At 40.9% G+C, this 22,318-nt stretch overlaps 1 protein-coding gene across 3 annotated transcripts in view; it reads right to left on the bottom strand.

Annotated features, from left to right (window-relative positions):
• kcnh7 (potassium channel, voltage gated eag related subfamily H, member 7) overlaps positions 1-22,318 on the bottom strand; it is a 59,385-nt gene that overhangs the window by 11,498 nt on the left and 25,569 nt on the right. For 2 of the 3 annotated variants that reach the window (XM_053230485.1, XM_053230473.1), the window contains 6 exons: positions 19,656-20,102; positions 17,449-17,663; positions 11,920-12,345; positions 10,076-10,475; positions 5,873-6,072; positions 2,513-2,765 (listed from right to left, as the gene is read on the bottom strand). In XM_053230485.1, the coding sequence (XP_053086460.1) occupies positions 2,513-2,765; positions 5,873-6,072; positions 10,076-10,475; positions 11,920-12,345; positions 17,449-17,663; positions 19,656-20,102 (1,941 nt within the window). The remainder of the gene's footprint in view (positions 1-2,512; positions 2,766-5,872; positions 6,073-10,075; positions 10,476-11,919; positions 12,346-17,448; positions 17,664-19,655; positions 20,103-22,318) is intronic. The other variant, XM_053230478.1, reaches the window with a different exon arrangement.

The following is a 22,318-nucleotide window of genomic DNA, read 5'->3' as shown; positions in this document are numbered from 1 at the left end:
AACATATGCAGTTTAGTTAAAAGGTTTGAATTCCTCACAATTTTTTTGGGGTTTAAAAATAATTTATTTTATGAGAAGTTTCAAAACAACAATCCCTCTTGGTCTCCAGACCTGATATGATGAAGGCAGTGTATGACATCTTTCATATCATACTTTTTTTTTTTTTTTTTTTTTTTTAAACCTTATGATATGACTTGTTTGTGAGAGTACCTTCTTTTCTCTTTAGAAACACATCCAGAGAGGAGCTCATCCTACACACTGTTTGCTACATATTATGTATGCGTATATACGTATATGTGGTTTAGTGACAGAGTCGACACTGACGTTCCCTTCCACTGCCTGTGTGACCAAATGTGTTCCCGGGAACGCTCCAGTCATTGTGCAAGCAACAGCAAGAACGCAAACTGAACTAGAAGTGTGAGAAGAACCATTTAGACATTTATTGCCTTTGTCCTAGACAGCTGGTTAAATTAAATGCAGAAAAGTGTGTAGTTCAAGCTTAGAAGTATGAAGCCAGTGTGCCATATAAGAGATATATGAATGCTCTCGCGTTAAGTCTGTGCTGTTTATGAGTGGAGAAGGCTGAATCCATGTAAGCTCTGTGTTCATTCAGATTGTTTTTATGGTCTGAAAGCTGAATGAGTGTAAGGTATGTCATCACTCTGGCTTTTTTATAGTATGTTTTTATTTCCACCTGAAATGAGCTATTTCTTCAGACTGACGTATCATTGCATCATCGTTTTAACTCCTCTGGAGAAATCTGCAGTGCCTCGAAGAGCTTTCGTTGGCTCAGTGTAAATTGAGGAGAGGATACGACCTGAGCTCAGGCGGCTTCTGTTACTTTCCAGTGTCATTTATTATAGACCAGAGTGTTAAAACTTTCAGTTTAAGTCTCAGGGGTGAAGTGTAGATACTCGGGAAACATGGTAGCAATTAAGATAGCACGTTGGTAACTAAGAGGTTATGTATGAGGTGGTTTGAGAAAACTCTGGCAAATACTCAAAGAACAAAAAAACAATCAAAAAAAAAAAAATCAGGTTTTGGCCAAAGTTGTATTTTCTGCCTATAAAATACTCAAATAAAGTTTAAGAAACCGTAAATATATTTCACCAAAAGTACGTGCAGATCTTTCTGCAAATATGTTGCGTAACATTTCAGTTTAACAAACATGGTGTAAAAACAGTCAGTGCATAAAGATGCCGAAAACATCACTAGCTAAGTGTGTTTTTTCTTACACACTTTGATCAAGTTAGCTTATGCTATGTAAGGATAGCTGTGTGTCGTAGTGAAGTGAACATAAGCCTAATCAATTCAGTTTATGATACGATACCTACTGTCAAAATGTCTGCCATGCTCCTGTACTGCATTCAGAATGAAATCTTTAAATGAAATTTTCTCTCTTTTCACTTTTGGTTATAACCAGACTTTAACAATGCTAGAACTTCTGATTTACATACATGCAAAAGAGAAACATGTTTCAGTTCAGGAAAGTCTGTAGGTTTCAGAAGTATGTATAGGAGAAAAATTTCACAGTTTGTAGGAATTTCCCAGACAACACCACATTTTACCACATTTTAGTTTTCTTAACACCATATGGTTTAGGGCTTTTAGACTTAGACAGCCAGCACACCAAATTTCTTGTATTAGTTAAGAATGTTTCTGCGCACATAATGCTAAAAAATATTTGTTTCTGTGCACCTGAAGGCATCATCTTTATGTCCAGATGAAATGCTGGTGGATATGCAAAAATAGGCTATTGTCCGTATTTATCTTACAATGTAATTGTTGTAATTTAGGAATTCTGATTATCAGCATGAGGTCAGAATTGGTTAATTAACCCTCGATATTTCAACTAGAACAGAACGGCCACAGCATTTGTCCATGAATCAGATTTGTTTCACCAGGGCTCCTTGTTTGTCGATGTACGACACTCCAGTGGCTATAAAGCCTGACTGGTTTATTGGAGTTTACTGGAAAACAATTTGAATAATTTAGCTGCTCTTAATCAATTATGCATGTTACTTTGCCTAGTAAATTAAATACATGAGGCAAAGTGATTTCCATTACTTGTGTGTAGTGAACAAATTACATTATACAATCAATTTTTACTTTAAAATCATACCTAATGGTGTCCTGTTTGGATGAAAATACAATATGATTTACAATATTTTTCCAACATGAAGCATTATAAGCATGAAGGATCAATTTCAGAAATTAGATTTGAAATTACAGTCATTATGTTCTGGTCATTCTGGCTCGAGAGTAAAACCGTAAAAATAAAAGTGTCATATTAAATATGAAACACAAAGATAGTTGCTGTTCACGCTTATTTACAGTTAATTCAGGAAGGGGAGTAGGTGTTGTGTATCTTTAATAAATATTGTTTTCGTTGATTATATCTCACATTAGGATATGATGTGTACTTTCAAATCAGTAGTGTAATTGTATTGCTATAAAATAAAATGGGGTCAGTGTTATTTGTGACTGTAGGACTGAACTGAACTTGACTCACCTAAAATGGCCACCACGATGTCGTCCTTCAGGATCTCTATAGATCCTCGGCCAAGGAAATACAGGGCAGTGAGCACATCCCCACAATGTACCAGGGTATCGCCTGGCGGTGCGTGTGTCGTCTTAAAGCGCATGGCCAAAGCACGCAAACACCCTTTACTGGCTCCTCGGAACGCCTTACAGCCCTGCAGCAGAGACTGATTGAGATGTAGACAGATATCTGCTTGCAGACACTCAGGAAATCCCTTTAGCACCTGCAGAGAGACAGAGTGCGAGAGACATTCACACAGAACAGAGAGAAAGAAAGTCACAAAAACAGGTTAATGCATGTGCAGTGATGGCAAGGCTGAAATCAACATGCACCTGCTTTTGGCTCTACAATTAAAGACACTCTGCAAGACAGGAGAAATTCAGGCCCTAATTATAAGGTTTGGATTTGGTTTGCTTTTACAGATGGAAGATGAGAAACACAGCACAGTTGCCATTTGCGTTGTCCTTTGGTTTTCAAAACTTTTCTCTTGTCTGTACCAGGGTTGCCAGGTTTGCTTGACAAAAGCAGTCCAATTTCTGTTCAGTTGTCGCCACATATAGTGTAATATTCAAAAGTACTCACACCACAAAAAAGTTATTTTTTCCTCTAAATGGCTTTCCACTAGATTTTGGAGTGTGGCTGTGGGGATTTGTGTTCATTCAGCTACAAGAGCATTAGTGAGATCAGGCGCTGATGTTGGTGAGGAGGTCTGGGGTACAATCGGGGTTCCAGTTCATCCCAAAGGTGTTCAGTGGGGTTGAGGTCAGGGCTCTGTGCAGGACACTCGAGTTCTTCCACTCCAACCTTCACACACCATGTTTTAATGGAGCTCGCTTTGTGCACAGGGGCATTGCCATGCTGGAACAGGTTTAGTCTCTTAGTTCCAGTGAAGGGAAACTGTAATACTACAGTGCACAAAGACATTCTGTCCAACTGTGTGATTCCAAATTTGTGGCAACAGACACATATTTGTGTAATGGTCAGGTGTCCACAAACATTTGTCCATATAGTGTATATATACATAGATAAAAAAAACCTAATAATGTTTGCAAAACACTCCCAACCTTCAGGCAAAAATATGAACCCACTGTGGCAGTTCAAAAATAGCCCAAGGTTAGCAGGAAAACTGCAGACCTGGCAAAACTGGTCTTAAAATAAAAATCAGTTATGTAGATAAAAATACACTCTGAAAAAAAAAAAATGGGGGGGGGGAGTAACAAAATTTGAACAAAAATTGAGGATAAACTTACCTGTAAAACAGCTTTGAGTCTACACTCCATAGTAAAACAGACAAGCTACCATTCCATGCATAACATCCAACAAAATCATTTGAACTAAATTAATCAACTGGTTAATGTCTGAAATGACCTCTTGCTCAACTGACATTAAGATCATTTTAGAGCTGCTGTGAGGACTCCTTTGCAGTGACAGAAAGACAGAGGAGATTTGGAAAGGAAAGGGTTAACAGCATTTGGCAAGTGCAGCTGTCAGCAGCGAGCTCGGAGATTGGCAGTGCAAAAAGCACCAGGCCAGCTCTGAAGCTCCAGCTCGCCCTCTTAATGAAGCACCCACTTAAACGTTTCCCCCTGCCGTGTTTATCTGGAGCCACTGCTAATGATGTGCACAAATCATTTCATATATCTACTGTTTATTACGGTTGCGTGTCTATTAGGATGGTATTACGCATGCATAACAACCTTTACAGAGTGAAAGAACATTGGCATTACTTTAATTAATCTAGTCTTATGAATGAATAACATGAACCAAGCGTTTTAATCTTGGAATTAGTTATTATTAGTCATGAGTTATTTGTACCTCCTGTTCTTACCAGAGGATTGAAATCCAAGTGAAGCAGATAAGAGAGAGACAGAAACACATCAGTGTAAAACACACTGTTCATAACCTTGCAATCTTATCACAGCAGAAATTAAGATACAATAATGTTTTACTTCAACCCTGCATCGTAAGACTGACATAACCCCGTCACAAACATGGCATGGCAGATGAAATAACCTGTAATGAGCTGTCACGAGCTGACAGGATTGTCCTGCATTACAATTACCAGTAATTGTCATGATCAGTACTCATAAGATTGACATAACCCTGTCAGTCATGTGTCCAGGAAGACATCTTATCTATCCTGAGTTGCTATGACAGTTTATGGCCAGGAATATTACTGTTACTTGCGGCCATAATGTTTGATGCCGTGACAGCTTACCATCAGTCGTCATGTTCGCTGCTGCTGTAATGTTTGACACCAAGACAGCATGTTTGCTTGTTGTTATGGTAACATATTTAAAAGGCATTACCACTCTACATTCTTGATGCATTTAATTAAAACAGTATTTAGCACTGAAACTGGTGTGTGTGTGTGTGTGTGTGTGTATTTATTTTTTTTTAAATTGTGTATTCCCACAGCACAGTAACTGCTCCAAAATGATGTTCAGGAAAGGTAAACAGTCATCATTAAACATCAAACAAACCTTTGTTTAATCAATTTTTATTGGCTACCAGTCGCTATGGTGAGAGACAGGATTAACCAATCAGGACCATGCATTTTTACGAGCTCAGGGAAATCAAAGTGACCGCAGAGGAAGAACTGAAATTCTACTGCAGGAGGAGAAAAAAAGAACAGATACTATTATATTATTTTAATCATTTTCAGTGGAATTGAAAATAAAAGGTATAACGGTATTTTATGGCAATGTTGTTAATATGGCACGATTAGTTGATGGCAGATTGTGCCTTAAATGACATAATAAAAAAAATTGTGCCATCGCCGCCTACTAGTGCCTGGCATCCAGCCAAAATGCATGAGTGCATCAATTATATGTATCAGTACGTATCATAATTATACAGATCAGTGATTTATTTAGCATATTTCCTCATCCTGCTCTGAAATTAATTTTTGGCTATGCGCTGCATTAAGCTGTCGTGGCAACAAACATTACGGTGACAAGTGAAATATTCTCCTGTATTTACTTCATCAGTTCTGAAATGTTTGTCAAAACTTCAATTCTCTTCTAAGTCAAAATAATTTGTTCTTATTTACTCAATATCAAGTGCTAATGAGCTAATGTTCTGTGGACAGGATATTTAGATAGCTAAAGAAATTGATTTGTCTCCATTGTAGCTAATATATTCATAAATAACAATAGAATTAGTATCAATAATAGTATCAATTATATAAAATTCATATCAATTATTCAAAATTCAAATGTTTTCTCACCAATCAAGAGTGAGCTATAAGAAAAGAATTGGACACGCATTAATAGCCAGGTGCACACACACACACACACACACATCACACGTACACATTCGTTCCTGTACCATGTTCATGTCGATGCCGTTGGTGTAGGTCCAGGCGTGTTGGAAATACTCCTCCAGCCTCTGGCGCAGTGGGTTGGGGATCTGGTGGAAGCGGATAAACTCCTTGACGCGGAGCATCTGCAGGTGATATCGCGCCGTTCCCGAGTATAAACGCTGGATGATGGCCGAAACATTCCCGAAGATGCTGGCATACATCAGGGCTGGGGTCAAAGGTCAAAGAAAAACCGGTCAACATATTTCAAGAGGACAATCGACAGTAAACTCTGGAATATTGGCACACGCCGAGAGAAAAATAACTGTGGCAAAACTATTTATGCTCCTAAATAGTACTTAAAGTAAATGCAAATAAATCGTCATCTTTGAATACACGAGTATAATGTTAATTGCTCTCAATTTTCCGAAGTTCTGTTGTTGTCTTTGATCAAATCATATCTTGGATCACAAATATACAGCCATAACATTAACCCTTTAATGTCACTCATTAAAACAGGTGATGAAAAAAACATTTAACCATAAATACCTATTACTAGAGCACCAAATAACAATGTCTAACAGTTTTTTCCATAACTTGACCCTTTTTTTTTTTTAAGAAATTATATACCTCTACCATACGGTTGAGATGTCAGTTTATGGTAAAAGATGCTATTCACAGATTGCTATATTTCTTAACATTTTTCATGAAACACAATCATTTTATTCTCTCTTTAAAACCTTAAAACAGTTTATTGCTTTTTTACACTCCATCAACATGTTTTTGGCCTGTAAATGTCCCATCAGTTACAATGGCTAGGTACACAAATCTGTATATAATGACATATACTTCGTCATATGGCACTTCTGCTTTAAAATCAGGCATTGTTTGTCATTTTATCTGTGGTGGTCTCTCTGGTTGAGATGAGGAGGAGAGTGGTCTACCAACTCGGGCCGGGGTTTTGTGGATACCTTCCGGGGTGCGGGCCACAGTTGTTCTAAATCTCTTTTTCTTGCAGCATGTGGCAGTCTCGCTTGTACAGCAGCCAGGCATTGGAGACCGACACATCCAATAGGGGTAGGTACCAGCATCGTGATTTTATCTGAGTCTTATAGAGATGCACAAGCATGTCAGATAAATCTTTACCTCCCATATGCTCATGATTGCAGGGCAAGAGACCGGTATCTTCCTCCCTGCCTCCTTGCTGTACCTTGTGATCACACCATCTGGCTCCACCCCACATGCGTTGCTGAGGAGAGTGACACATTTGTTGTCACGCCATTTTACAGCATCAATTCTATCTGAGCAGCAGTAGTCAAATGCTCCCTTCCTTCTTTTGACAACTGCTTGTCACTCTTCAGGTGGTTCTCTCCTCCTGACATCTGGTTGTTCCTCACAGTGCCCAAACACGTTATCCCAAGGTTGAAGCTTGTGAAAAAGTTGTCACAAAAGACAACTGTTGACTCTGGTTCCTCCACTGTTCTGCAGAGTGTGGTCACAACTTTTTCCCCCATGAGCATGGACTGCTCAGCTTCTAACTGTGGGACATTGAAAAAGGATGTCTTTCCCTGGTACAAAATGAAATCATGTACTATCCCAGTGGAACTAGATTGGCAAAACAGTTTCAATCCTCACTTATCTGGCTTGTTGGAAATGTATTGTCGGAGATTTCCTGCTCTTGTGCCTTTGTAGGCAACCATGACCTTATCGATACTTTGTTTTTGGTCAGCTGGGAGGATAAGACACTGTCTTCTCAACATGTCAAAATGGGCCTGATTTTATAGAACCTGTCGACATTTTCCACAGTCTGCATTGTCAGTAAAGTGGATGAACCTGCGTAGTGCCCGGAACCTGCGTAGTGGCATGATGTCTGCAACCAGAGCAAAGCGGCTCGCTGGATTCCAGTAATCCTCCAAGGACGGGAACGGGAACACACCTATGTATAGCAATATCGCCAAAAACTCTTGAATCGCTTTTGGATTTGTTTTAATGTGAGATCCAAGCTGTTGAGCAGAGTAGAGGTTTGTCTGCTCACTTATGTGGTGCACCATTTCATCAGTAAATAGCATGGAAAAGTAAAATAAAGGTGTCTGAACCTTACTGATTTCTGGGGGTATAGGCTCTGGAAACTTAACTGAAGTGATATCTACTTTCCTCCACAATTTTCTTTTCTCTGCACTGGGGGCACTGTCTGACTGTGTGTCAGGGTCACTAAGCTCAGGGATTAGTAATTCTTCATCTGTGTCACCTGTGTGCCTTGGCACATAGTCAGGATCATCCAAGTCCTCATCACTGTGCTCTATGTCTCACCCCTCTGGATCAAGGGGGACCAAAGCTTTGCTACCCTTTCCTTTGCCATAGAAAAATTTGGCGTCCATCACTAAGAATGAAAACAATGAAGAGGTCTCAATACTCTGCACTACATGTTTCCCCTTAACATATATGTGCATACTAAACCTTATGCTGACATATAATGCAATAGGATAATATCGCGTTTTAGTAATATAATCTAATTTCATTGTATTTGTTTGCTTTTTCCACTCAAACATCTTCCTACCATACTAACTACTATGCCAACATCTGCCCTGCCTCATGGTCATTTCTACCCTTTACCGACATATCAACCGCACGGTTGAGCATGTTTTTGTAAAATTCTGGCACAATGGATTTAAAACATTTTTGATATTTAATTTTTTCACTGTCAAAGTCAGCTCTACCGCATGGTTGAGATGTCAGTTAAAGGGTTAACACCACAATGGCCCCTGTCAATATTAGGCAGCAAGTGAACACTCAGTTCTCAAAGTGTGTTGGAAGCAGGAAAACGGGCAAGCGTAAGGATCTGAGTGACTTTGACAAGGTCCAAATTGTGATGGCTAGACGACTGGGTCAGAGCATCTCCAAAATGGCAGGTCTTGTGGGGTGTTCTCTGTATGCAGTGGTTAGTACCTACCAAAAGTGGTCCAAGGAAGGACACCCAGTGAACTGGCGACAGGGTCATGAAAGCCCAAAGCTCATTGATGTGCGTGGGGAGTGAAGGCTAGCCCGTCTGGTCCAATCCCACAAAAGAGCACTACTGTAGCACAAACTGTTGAAAAAGTTAATGCTGGCTATGATAGAAAGGTGTCAGAACACACAGTGCATCACAGCTTGCTGCGTATGGAGCTGCGTAGCTGCAGACCAGTCAGAATGCCCATGGTGACCTCTGTCCAAGTTTGAAAGCTCCTACAATGCGTACGTGATCATCAGAACTGGACCATGGAGCAATGGAAGAAGGTGGCCTGGTCTAATGAATCACGTCTTTTACATCATGTGGACTGACGGCTGGTTGCATGTGCGTCGCTTACCTGGGGCAGAGATGGCACCAGGATGCACTATGGGAAGAAGGCAAGTCAGTGGAGGCAGTGTGATGCTCTGGGCAACGTTCTGCTGGGAAACCCTGGGTCATGGACTTCATGTGGATGTTACTTTGAACGTACCACCTACCTAAACATTGCTCCAAACCAAGTACACCCCTTTATGCAACAGCATCCCCTAATGCAGTGGCCTCTTTCAGCAGGATAATGCTCCCTGCCACACTGCAAAAATTGTTCAGGAATGGTTTGAGGAACGTGACAAAGAGTTCAAGGTGCTGACTTGGCCTCCAAACTCCCCAGATCTCAATCCAGTCGAGCATCTGTGGGATGTGCTGGACAAACAAGTCCGATCCATGGAGGCCCGACCTCACAACTTACAGGACTTAAAGGATCTGCTGCTAACGTCTTGGTGCCAGATACCACAGCACACCTTCAGAGGTCTTGTGGAGTTCATGCCTCAAAGGGTCAGAGCTGTTTTGGTGGCACAAGGGGGACCAACACAATATTAGGCAGGTGGCTTTAATGTTATGGCTGATTGGTGTATGTTTATATTTTTATATTTATTATTCATACATTACTACTACAATAAGACCAAAATGGTTTGGTGGGAAAATGGCACTACAGACTGCTATGATAATTTCCCTTGTTATATAAATTACACTGTAATTTGCTATGGTTAAAGATTAACCTACATTAAAGGTGCAATATCAGTAAAAAATACAAAGAGACAGAAGAATGGCACATCCAGAATTTTTTTTTTCCCAATTCATGCATGGCTCATTTTAAATGAAAAAAAGTTTGTTCACTCATTTCTGATAGGCAGATTGTGACAAAGTTTAGCCTTTTTAAGCATCTAATATGAATCGTGCTGCTACTTACATCCGATGAGCATGACGCAGATGGAGAAGATCTTTTCTGAGTTAGTGTTAGGTGAGACATTCCCGAAACCGACGCTCGTCAGGCTGCTGAATGTGAAATACAGCGCCGTCACATACTTGTCCTTGATTGACGGGCCCGAGGAGGGGTCGCTGTAGTTGTACTGCTTGCCGATGGACATGCCGAGGTTGTCGAGCCAGCCGATGGTGTGCTCCAGATAGGGTTTCTCCACGTTGCCGATGGCGTACCAGATGCACGCCAGCCAGTGAGCGATCAGCGCAAAGATGCACATTAGCAGCATGAGCACGGCAGCACCATACTCGGAGTAACGGTCCAGCTTACGAGCCACACGCACCAATCGCAGCAGCCGGGCCGTCTTCAGCAGACCAATCAGAGTTGTGGTCTGGTGAAGAGAGAGAACGTGAACAATCATGGAAATGTCAAGCGCTGTTTCATTAAATCAGCTCTCTCAGAGCAAGAGCACAGCATTTTCTCTCTTTAATGAGAAGGAATAGAACACACTATGTCGTGCTGTTATAGGAAAATAGTTACTGTTGTGTTTTATTGCTCTTATACTACAGCAATTACAATTTTTTATTTATTAAAGAATGAAACTTTTATCCATTTATAGTAAATGTTGTGAAGTGTTAAGGCATTCCTTCAGCAGCTTCTTTTTTTTCTCTATTTGAGTTAATTAGACAAAAAAATGCTGATTTTTTTTTTTAAACAGAGAAACAGCAAAGCGTAAATCCCTCTGTCCTGAAGACTTTCCTGTCATAAAACTTTATCCCTGTCTGTGACAAACAGCTGACACTGGAGACTCCTTCCAAAAATGCTAAATAAATAAATGTCTAAATAGTCTAAATGTCTCCTTACAGAAAACCTCACCATGTCAACATTATACACGTTTTAAATCCCACTGCATCGAGTGTTCACCATACACATCCCTGTGTAAGCTGTTACTATAGAAACAATAACATATTAGTTAAACCTGTGATTTGCAGTTGAACTACTGTCAGATCTGCTGTTATAGAGAATTAATCAACACCTACAGACCAAACAGAATCAAGAAGTCAGCAGACCTCTGGTATAATATAATATTAAACTCCGATAGGTCGAATGAGGTAACTAAGAGCAGAGAAAAGAATAAACTTGGATCTGTATCTTTACACAAAACGTTCAGTGACCCGAAATCGAGAGCTGATGCGTTTGAGAATTTAACAGAAAAAGTAACACTTTATTCAAGGGCAGTGTTCACTGATGTAAACCTACAACATTTATAAGGGGTAATTCCAACAGGCGTCAGCTGTTATAAAGATACGTACATAACACTTGAGCTGCATTTTCTAAACATAAGGTTGTGTTATGATGGTTTCCATCATGACAGCTGACTTTGTAGCTCGGTACATCAGAATCACGTAATGGTGATGACAGTTATGAAAACTCATGGCATTGTCAGGACAGAGTAATGTAAATATTTTCCCTAACCTAATCTAAACTGAATGTGATTTTGATGTTTGACAAAACACCGTTATGCGACGTTTTAAAATACGTCAGCACACAAAGTGTGAAAACACAACAAAGCTTAAGGTGTTATACAAACCCGACATCAAAATAGCCGAAAGCAGTCTTTATGACAGCTGGTGCTTGTTCAAATAAGCCTTCGTGTAAGTCTCTTGTAGCCTACAGACACCTAATACAACTTTTTACACAGTTAATTCTTACTGTGAGATATAAAATAAAAGTTTGTTTTTCTAACCTGTTGCTTTGTCATAAAGTATTAAAGTAGTATCTTAAGTGACAATATAAATCCAAAGGAATAGAATCCAACGAGAGACATTTCTCACCTCCTCTGATCCTGATCCGAATATGAGGAGGTCAAAGGGGATGGCGGCCACCATGTCGATGAGGAACCATCCTTTAAAGTAGTGCACGGCGATCTTGGCCGGATGGCTGACCACCTCGTCGTTGGCGTTGACGTACGTGGTGCGGAAGTTGATGAGGATGTCGACGATGAACATGATGTCCACGATGAGGTCGACCACGTTGAGTGGGTTACACGAGTAGCCACATACACGCCTCTTCTTCTCTTCGGGGTCGTTGAGCAGGAAGGCGGCGCTGTACGGCGTGAAGATGGCCGTGTAAATGACCAGCAGCAGGATCAGCCAGTCCCACACGGCCTTGAAAGGGCTGTAGTGCAGGATGGTGAACTTGTCGATGCGCGGCGTCTGGAGCTTGTACTCTGGAAGCACGTCGGCACCCAAAGACAATACCTAAGGAAGAAAGAATGTATGTACTGAATGAGGTGGATTATTTTCCTGTAACAGCACATACCAAAGTGTTTCATTTTCATTTCGTTTGTGAAGAACGACACATCATACTTTTTATCCATGTACAGGTGCATTTAATTCTGTGGACCATTTGAGATAGTCCGTGCTGCAGAACCAAAAGTCCAGGGGTGGAGCTGGATCTGATCCAACTCCACCTATAAACCTGACCCCTAACCTCTAACCCACAAAATGCTGCACAACAAACTTATTCAACCTGAAACACACTCCACCCCCTGGACTTTTGGCTCGCCTCCACCCAGCTCTGCCCAGGTAGGAGGAGCTGGATCAGGGCTGAATCCCCACCATGCCCTTTTTGTTCTGCAGCAAGTGTACTTGGAACATCTGAGAAATTAGTTAGTTCCTGTAAACACTGATGTTATAGCAGCTGTAAACAGTCTACCTCTCTTTTATTCTTGTTAAAAAGACAAAAACACAGAACTTGTCAACCACAAAGCGAAGACTTTCCCATGTCTGAAAACCGTCTGTCACAAAGCACTGACGCTGGAGACTCCTTCCATAAATGTTTTCTATTCTGGTTTAGAATGAGCACATTAATATAAACCTGTGATTTGCAGCTGCACTACTGTCGTAGCTGGTGTTGTCGAAAATTAATAAACACCTTCTGACAAATCAGAATCAACAGTGCTGCGGGAAATTGTAAAATAAAGTGCTACTTAACTGTGTTCTCGAAATATAATTAGGCAAAAAGCCTAAAAAGCAAAAAGCAGCACTTGGCATCAAGCTCTGATTTTCAATCTCAACTTTAAATTCTGACATTTTAAATTGTTTACTTTTACCAATATCATGTGACTCAGCTTTTCTACACCTTCTTGGTCTGAGAGTGCTACTTGACTGTGTAGACTGGTGTGTGTGAGAGAGAGAGAGTGAATAAGTGCTGTCCTGCAGCCCATTTTTCCCCAGATACCTCGGATTAGTTGTGCAGAGAGCCTTTTTGGTTGTGCACTTAAAGAGTTTGACGGTGTGTGTCTTTGTGTGTGTGTGTGTGTGTGTGTGTGTGTGTGTGTGTGTGTGGGAGGGGATCCTTCAGGCAACCCCAGTGTTGTGGAGATAATTACCAGAGCCATTGTGTCCTCTCAGCGACCGAGACAGAGGGAGGGAAAAGAAACGGAGTGGGAGAGAAAGAGAGACGGAGACAGACAGACAGACAGCGATCCTGAAGGCACAGCAATTACTGTCACAGAAAGCAGGAGGAAACTGTCAGGAATAGAATCAACCTCTCATCGCGCGTTTTACGCCCTCTCTCGCGCGCACCCTGATTAATCTGTAGACTTCGGCGGCTCAGGGTCAAAGGTCACGCTTAAAATAGATCTTCCAGCTGCTGAACAGGAAGCAGAATCGAGTAGGCGTACTGTTTAATTATGCACGTGACATATCGGGAGGCTTACCGGCTCCTGTGCTAGACCTAATCAAAGTTTTTCCCATCACTGCATGTCTAATATAACTGAACATCTATTTAAAACATGATAGATCTTACTAGATTAGTAACAGCAATGGAAAAAATGGTGTTTCCTAGTTACCAGATCAGAAAACATGCTTTTGAGGCAGGTTTAATGAGTACGCTTTAGAACTGTGTCATATTTTAGGGCTGTATTAATTTAAGTTTAATTAATACGTGGGGAATGTTTTCTATATCCAGACTGAACAATCAAGCTTAACATGATCTTATGTTCTGAATACTGAAATGGTCTGTCTGCAGTTCACAACTCTGAGGTGCTGCTTCGGTAGCACTCAAAAAAAAAAAAAAAAAATTTTTTTAAAACAAGCACTTGCCTTTAAACGATAAATAACCGGCATAGTAGGAACGTGATTGCACAAAACACATGGTATGAATAAAATATAACTTCAGTTGCAAAAAGATAGCACAAAAGCAAGCGAAGCAAATGTACTGTTTTGAAAGAAGTAGAAAAGATTCACTCATTCAATATTAATTCATTCACGTTCAGTAAGTGTTTTAATCAGGGTCTAAGTGGATCCGGAGCCAGTCCATCACAGGGCACGACAAACATTCACACACACCTAGGGCCAATTTAGATTCAGGTTCCTCAGTCCAGCTACCTGCATGTTTTTGGGAGGTGGGAGGAAACCGGGGAACCCAGAGGAAACCCACAGAGACATGTGAAACTCCACACAGACAAAAACCCCTGGAGCTGTGAGGCAGCAAGGCTACCTGCTGTGCCAGTGTGCCACTCGTCTTAATCATTACAATCGGGTTAATTTTTTAACTTAATTACAAATTTGTCTTCATTTATCAACCCAGGATCCACTGACATCTAAATACCAGCCTATAAAATGCCACTTTACTAATACCACAGTAATATATACAAGGGTGATTCGAACTAACACCTTAACAAAAGCATATCGGGCTTAAGGTTTCAGTAGGAGGGGCTGTTGAGAACAATGGACCAGCAGAACATTTTTACTGTTGCAAAATATTTCTCTAATTTATGTCACACTGTTAAGGCTTTCATTTGACCCTCACATTTTATAAATTAAATCCTAATAATAATAATATAAAATAAAGAAAATCTATATTAGTCAATAACTGAGACATGGCTCTGTTATTTTGCACAAACTCCATCTTGAAGGTGCAAAGGTCTGAGCAGTAGTACATTCTGAATACTGAACGATGTGTAATTAACTCCTCACTGCTCTGAATACAGTGAATACACAATTTAGTGTGCGTTATATGATCACTGTGTGTGAGGTTGTAGGTCTGGCAGTGTTCCTACTGTGGATAAATAAAGTATTAGGACTTTAATAATTAAGCAAAATAACTCTAAACCCAATATGGATCTGTTATAGTGTGTGTGAGTGTGTGTGTGTGTTGTTTTTACATTTTCAGTGATATTTGTTTTGCATCTAGTGGAGAATTACTGTCTTTGTGCTAATGAACCCAATATTGTAAATGACTGTATATGAGAACTCAGTGTATCTGACTCCTGCTTTGAGAGTTTGCATATACACACATCTTCGTCTGGTAATAACCACATGATGAGGTTCTTAAACTACAATCTCACGCAGCGGCCATTTGGGAACTTTTCCCTCTCATTTCAGCAAATCTCATGGCCTACTGCAAGCTGCAGCCATCTTTCATTTGTAAAATCTAACCTAGTCATTTGGTGTAAACGTTTCACTCCTTAAAGGGTTGTATTTTATATTACCAGGGTGTGTGTGTGAGAGAGATAGAGAGAATTACATTCAGCACAGTGCTTATCTTTTTAGCCAGCTGCCAAGCATAAGGTCCTGAGGTGTAGTTTAATGAGTGTCCAACTCTTTAGGTTTGATAAAAACGCTACGAGCTGAAGAGATGAAACCGGCCATCTGTGTGTGATAAATGCCATCTGCTTAGTTACAGGCAGACAACGACTGAGCAAACAAACAATCACGGAACACAGTAAGGACGACGATGAAACAGGGAGCCGACAAAACGAGGGTCTGGGAGAGAGATTAACAATGTGCGTGTTTGTGTCTGATGGTTTATTTAAAGCCTTTTGAATCTGGTAACCTGAAGGCACGTCAGGAGTGTGTGGATTAGGGCGCATTCCAAATAACATCAAGTTTGAATTATTTAAAAGATTTAGTATTCTGACGAGCCTGTGATTTTATTCTGCCATTGACGAGCAAATGTTAGCAGCAGCACTACACTAAACTGCATTCGTATCATGGAAGGTGGAAAGTTTATCGCAAATGAAATCAGAAATAATCATAAACATCAATGTTTCAGGTTCATTTGATTGTTTTCGTATGTTGTACTGTTTTCTTTTCACTGATATTTAGTTGGATTTTTCCCACAATTCATGTAAGAATACATGACATGGCCTATTACATGGTGTAAATTTAGCAGAACACAACAGCAACAACAGTTTAGCAGGATCTCCGAGGCCAGCCTAGTGACCTCTACTGACCCTTAATGCGACAAAGCTCATTAGGTCAAAAAAGTTTGGGAAATGTGTTTCATTTCATTTATGAGACTGAAAATAGAAAACGAAGAGGCACTGGAATTTCACCTTATAATATAATATAATAACGAAAGTTTGAATAATATCTAAAATGAGAAATTCATTCTGACAGCTCTGGATGAAGCAGCATCAGGTAAAAACCTGCTGACAGAATATTTTACTATCTGTTACTGATAACGCTTTCCCACTGGATGATTCAGTAAGACATGGTATGGTTACTAAATTGAGTCTGTAACTATCTGTACCATGGTCGAGTACCTGTGTCTGTTTCCTATCACCAAAACCGAACTGGTGCAAGGGGTGTCGAGTCAAGGCTGTGCTCTTATAGCCACCTAACTTGAAGCTCACAAACTTTTGAAAGGTTAAATTTGCCTCTTAAACTTGTGAAAAAAGGTGAAGAGAGAAAGAAGAATGTGGGATCACAGATTAGTTACTGTACCATGACACCCTAAATCCATGAAATCTTTAACTTCTCAAAAATACACTAACTGGCCAAAAGTATTTGGACATCTGACCATCACACTCATATGAGCTTGCTGAATATCTCATACCACATTTATTCCCCCTTTGCTGTTATAATGAGCTCCACTCTTCTGGGAAGGCTTTCCACTAGATGTTGGAGTGTGGCTGTGGGGATTTGTGTTCATTCAGCTACAAGAGCATTAGTGAGATCAGGCGCTGATGTTGGTGAGGAGGTCTGGGGTTCAGTCAGTGTTCCAGTTCATCCCAAAGGTGTTCAGTGGGGTTGAGGTCAGGGCTCTGCGCAGGACACTCGAGTTCTTCCTCTCCAACCTTCACACACCATGTCTTCATGGAGCTCGCTTTGTGCACAGGGGCATTGTCATGCTGGAACAGGTTTGGGCCTTTTAGTTACAGTGAAGGGAAAGTATGATGCTACAGCATACAATGACATTCTAGACAACTGTGTGCTTCCAACTTTGTGGGAACATTTTGGGGAAGAACCACATACGGGTGTGATGGTCAGGGGTCTACAAACTTTTATTCATATAGTGTATATTTGGATTGTTTCTGTCACGTGTGTTAGTCAAGTTGGACGACGTCTCACCTGTGTGACTTTGTCCGTGACATTGTGTGTGCGATCCTTGACCTTCGGAGCGATGATGGTTTTCTCTGAGGAGGGCGGTGAGGCGGGGCGTTTGTCGTTGCTGGTCTCAGAGAAGTTGAGCGTGATGAGTGGGATCTTGTTGATGGTGCTGTATTTGGTGAGGTTTGAGTCGGATGTGGAGCCCAGTAGACTGCACTTGATCTGGCTGAACGGCCCTGTCAGAGGGGACACACGCAGTTTTAGCTCATGCTTTTCCATTCACATCCACTGAGAATAATAGCACAGAAATGCTGACTGTCATTCAATACACAGAAACACAGCACTAACATGAACAACACACACCTTCACAATGCACATCTTACTCGTCTTGGGGTTTAAACTAGAATATTATTTTAAAAACGTCAGACCAAAAAAAAAAAAAAAAAAAAAAACGACAGACAAAAATTGTCATGCTGATTGATTACAACACAAATAGGAAAAGCTCAAGCCATACCCCCAGCCATCCAAGAGCGCGATACTAGCCAATCAGAAACAGCGAAAGAGAAGGAGGGGAGGGGATTAGAGTGATTCAGATTGGGAAAAAAATAATCAGTCTGCCATCTTGGCCTTGTATAAAACACGACAGAGAGAATTACAGCAATTACTTTACTTTGAACTGAGGTGCTTAAATACACACCACACACCTGAAATGAAAGGCTGTATTTATACTGAAGAATGAAATGCACAACCGAGCTCCGAAAAGCTACGAAAGCTACAATAATGGTTGGCGCCTCGTCATGATCATAGTCGAATCAGAAGCCAAACACTCCAACATGAATCCAAAAGAAAGAAAGAAATGCAGCTGCAGAACTGCAGCGAATATGGGATTTAAAAATCTGGTAATCTGTCAGTCATGCAGTGTGTCGTGTGTCACTGCAGCATACAACACGTACATTCTCACAAACACATGGAAACACTTTCACACTCGTGTGCATGAAACTCTCCAATGACTAGTTTTCTCTCAAACACACAAGAACAAGAATAATTTGTATAATATTTAAAGCAAAAATATGCACATTTAATCATTTATAACAAAAGTATTGTTTCATTAAAAGTATCAAAATATTATTTTTAAAAACTTTTAACCAAATAGTCCTTGTGTCACTTTTTGATGTTGGAAAAGGGCTCGGAATAAACTGTGTGTCATGTATGCTATACTGAGGAATGTAAATGGTTCTGGGGAAAAAAAAAAAATAAATTCAAATGAAAGTGTGGGGTATTGTATCAAAACGTTACTCAATCACAACTGACTTTTTTGTAAAAAAAATTTGATGAGGATAATTTATTTTCATGGTATAAATTGTGAGTAAATAATTTCACTCATATTTTCAGAGCAAGATTAGCCACAATACCTTATTCCACTTACCCCCCGCAAGCCCCAGGCCCCAAACCTGACACCCCCCAATCCTGTTTTACCCTATGTAGTGAGCGTATATATATATATATATATATATATATATATATATATATATATATAAAACACTGAATAAGATTGCATTAGGGTTTTGATCTGACTGTGTGCTGGAAAGCTGGACAAGGCACTCCTGCTAATATTCACTTCTACTATGAAACTTTGCAGACCTGACATGCACACGCACACACACACACACACACACACACATCACCATATGTTACATGCTGCCTATAATTCTGGGTGCAGTGCGTTTTAATAAGAGCATCGAGCATATTCCAGCAGGGCATTCATTTTCATATCCCAGCGTTTGTTATGTGGCTTGGCATGCTTCCAGGTGGTAGGCAGGCAGGCACGTGCTCATTAGGACAGAGTTGGTGCGGATACCTTTAATGCTTCGCCCATTGTCTGAAGGAAGGGTGTTAGAAAGAGAGAGGAGGCAGGCAGGGTGAGAAGTGGAAATATAAGAGCTGGGCTGTGTGGCCATGAATGAGGCTTGTTAAAGCTGTGTGTGTGTGTGTGTGTGTGTGTGTGTGTGAGAGACAGACCTACAGTCGGCCCTGAAATTACTGGGATCCTCCATGTAAATGTGAATCATATCCAAAAGGTTCCACCCATTCTTTACAAGGGTGCCAATAATTCTGGGGTTGAGTGTGATGGAAGGTGCGATCACCGCAGTCGTGTGTGTCAATAGCTAAATTATGATTTTGTTTCTTTGTCATTAAGTAGAGTGTGTGAGCATGTGTGGTGCATGTACCTTCGCTAGCATGGCGGCCGCGGTACGTCCTGTCCGCATGCGTGTTAAAGCCCTCAAGGTCATGCGTGGACGAGGCTCTGCGCAGCGTACACACGCTCCCGCTGCCCACTGATCCGGAAGGTTCTGTCCTTTCCCTCATGTCCCGTGGCGAGGACTGGTCCTGAGGCCCGGAGGCAGGAGAGGAGGAGTCCAGCAGGTTCTGGCCAATCAGAGCCCTGGTGTCATTGGCGTAGGAGGGGCTGCAGCTGTCTTGCGTGGAAGGGCGGAGCTCATGTGGTGAGAGCGATAGAGACAGGGAGGAAGAGGAGGAGCAGGACGAGTGCATGTCCATTTGTTCGGGCGAGTAAACGGTCACCTCATCCGGGTCTTCCTGAGGAAGGGACTGCTTACTTAGTCCCAGCATGCTTAGCGGCATGGGGAGGCGAAAACGGAAGAAACGGCCCTTTCCTGGTGGGGCACAAAGTCAAAAACATCATGTAAAGGTATTAAAGTCTTCACTGTAATTTATATGCTGCTACTTTACTGTCACTATCCACTTCCTGCACTTTTCCACCACAGGAACCTTTTAAAAGAACAGGAACCTTTCACAGGAGCCTAGGAAGCAGAGGAACAGGGCCAATTTTATTTCCCAAAACATTTTTAGTTCTTGCTCAACAGTAGCTACTTTTCTGTGGACCAGGAACTAATGGAGTAGCTGCTTCTCAAGAAACGTCACTAGTTGTTCAAATACAAACTTTACAAAACACATTCATCCTATACTCTTGCTAAGACATGTTTTAAATCTGCCGTTGCTAGCAAAATAGCATGTTTTACATCAGCAGGTGCTAGAAAACAACTAGCGAAACAAAATGTTTTTGTGATTCTTTTGCTTTTATGCAAGTAGCACACCCCAAAAAAGTCAGAAACATTGTACAGTTTGCATTACTCCTGTTAATTTAAATTGTGGAAATGCTAAGCAGGAACTGATCCAGGATATCATACAGGCCCTAACATACACGACTCATTCACAACATTCTCATACACTGAAAACAGTTTGATCAAAGTCATCCATTTACACAGCATCCATGTCCATTATCGTCTGACCATGATGTAGTAACTGCTGAAGAAGTGAGAAAGATTTCTGATTAAATCTGATGGACAGCCGCTGCTACAGAAGGCTTCAGTGTTTATTAGACTGCAGTAAATCTCTGCAGCGAGGCAATGTGAGGAATTTTTAGCTGGATGTGCTCGGATGTCAGACAGAAATATCGTTGATGGGAGAAAACTGGGGCGTCAGCATCAATACGACGCAGAAAGGAGGCGAGAAAGGGCAAATCTCAAACGAAGCGTTCCGCCTCCCTCGCTGTAGTCTCTCATCAAAGTCAAAATGAATTTTGTTTCTATCTCTCTCTCTCTCTCCATCTCTCCCTCTCTCTGTCTATCTCTCTCTCACGGCAAATCTCATACAACAGGAGCAGATTGTGATACGAATCATCTACAGCCATCAAGTCAAGCTCCAGTCACTGGAGGCTTTACCTGATTAGTGCTAAATTTTTTAATAACAGTTAAATGTTAGCTAAGTCAAACATACACTGATAGATTATACCTCACATTAATGAACTCATTCTTATAATGAAAACATTCTCCATTCACCTTGACAGAAAGTGAGGGCACCACATCAGCGCATCTCTCAAGCAGGAAATCAAATTGAGTCGAGAGCATCAACCGAAACATTACTAATGTGAGATAAAGTGAAGTGGGCGGGGCTTCCTGGGGTGTCAGTTAATATAAGAGAGTTCAAAACACCTACGCAACTGTCAGTCATTCCAGATTAATGTCAACTGGCTCATCTGCTGATTTTATTGGGGAGAAATAATGTCATAATGTTGATATGTTTAACGGTTGGAATAAATTTGTGTTACATGGAAACACCCCCATTCATTTTCTCACATACTGTGTAACAAACAAACTCAGCACATTAAACAGGACTTTTATGACACTGCTAATTTTCCAAATGTAATAACAGAAACAAGCTGTTTTGTGTCGTGCCTCCTTGTGTACACACAGCCCTCTCGTTTCTCTCCTCCAATCCTGTTCTTCTCTCTGCCTTTCTTTTTCTCTCTCTTCTCATTCTCTTCTCATTCCTCTCATCCTTTTCTCCCCATCCCTCCCTCCTCCATCTTTTTCTCTCCTGTCTCTACCTTTTCAAATCTCCTCTCCATCCTTCTCTCTCGATCATACTCCTCCTCCATCATTCTATCCCAATATCAATGTTGCCTCCTCTCTCCTTCCTCTTTTGTCCTCTCCATTCATCCCTCTCCATCTCTCTCTTTTCAACCCCTCTCTATCCCCACTCAGTGTTTAAATCCCATGCCAGCATTAATTAAATCACTGGCCAAACAGGTCTATTTATATCCCGGATCAAACGCAAGCCCTGAGCCTCCCACAGGACCTGCATCTGTTTTTTGGGAACTTCCTTTAATTCTTCCTCCTCAGACTCAGAGGCCACGTGTCACTAACAGGGTTACTGAAAATACATTTCTGACATCTAAGAAGATGTGAACCTTTACTTTTCTACTTCAAAGCTTCTTCTGGGGTGTTTAGAGTGGAAGAGGGGGGAGAGAGAGAGAGAGAGATGTTGATAGATGCATAGATGCACTGATTTGATTCACTGCAGAATAACT

Source organism: Pangasianodon hypophthalmus, chromosome 2, assembly GCF_027358585.1.
Source record: "Pangasianodon hypophthalmus isolate fPanHyp1 chromosome 2, fPanHyp1.pri, whole genome shotgun sequence".
Classification (NCBI taxonomy): domain Eukaryota; kingdom Metazoa; phylum Chordata; class Actinopteri; order Siluriformes; family Pangasiidae; genus Pangasianodon; species Pangasianodon hypophthalmus.
The sequence above is the reverse complement of the archived record's forward strand: the minus strand, read 5'-3'. Positions and strand labels throughout refer to the sequence as shown.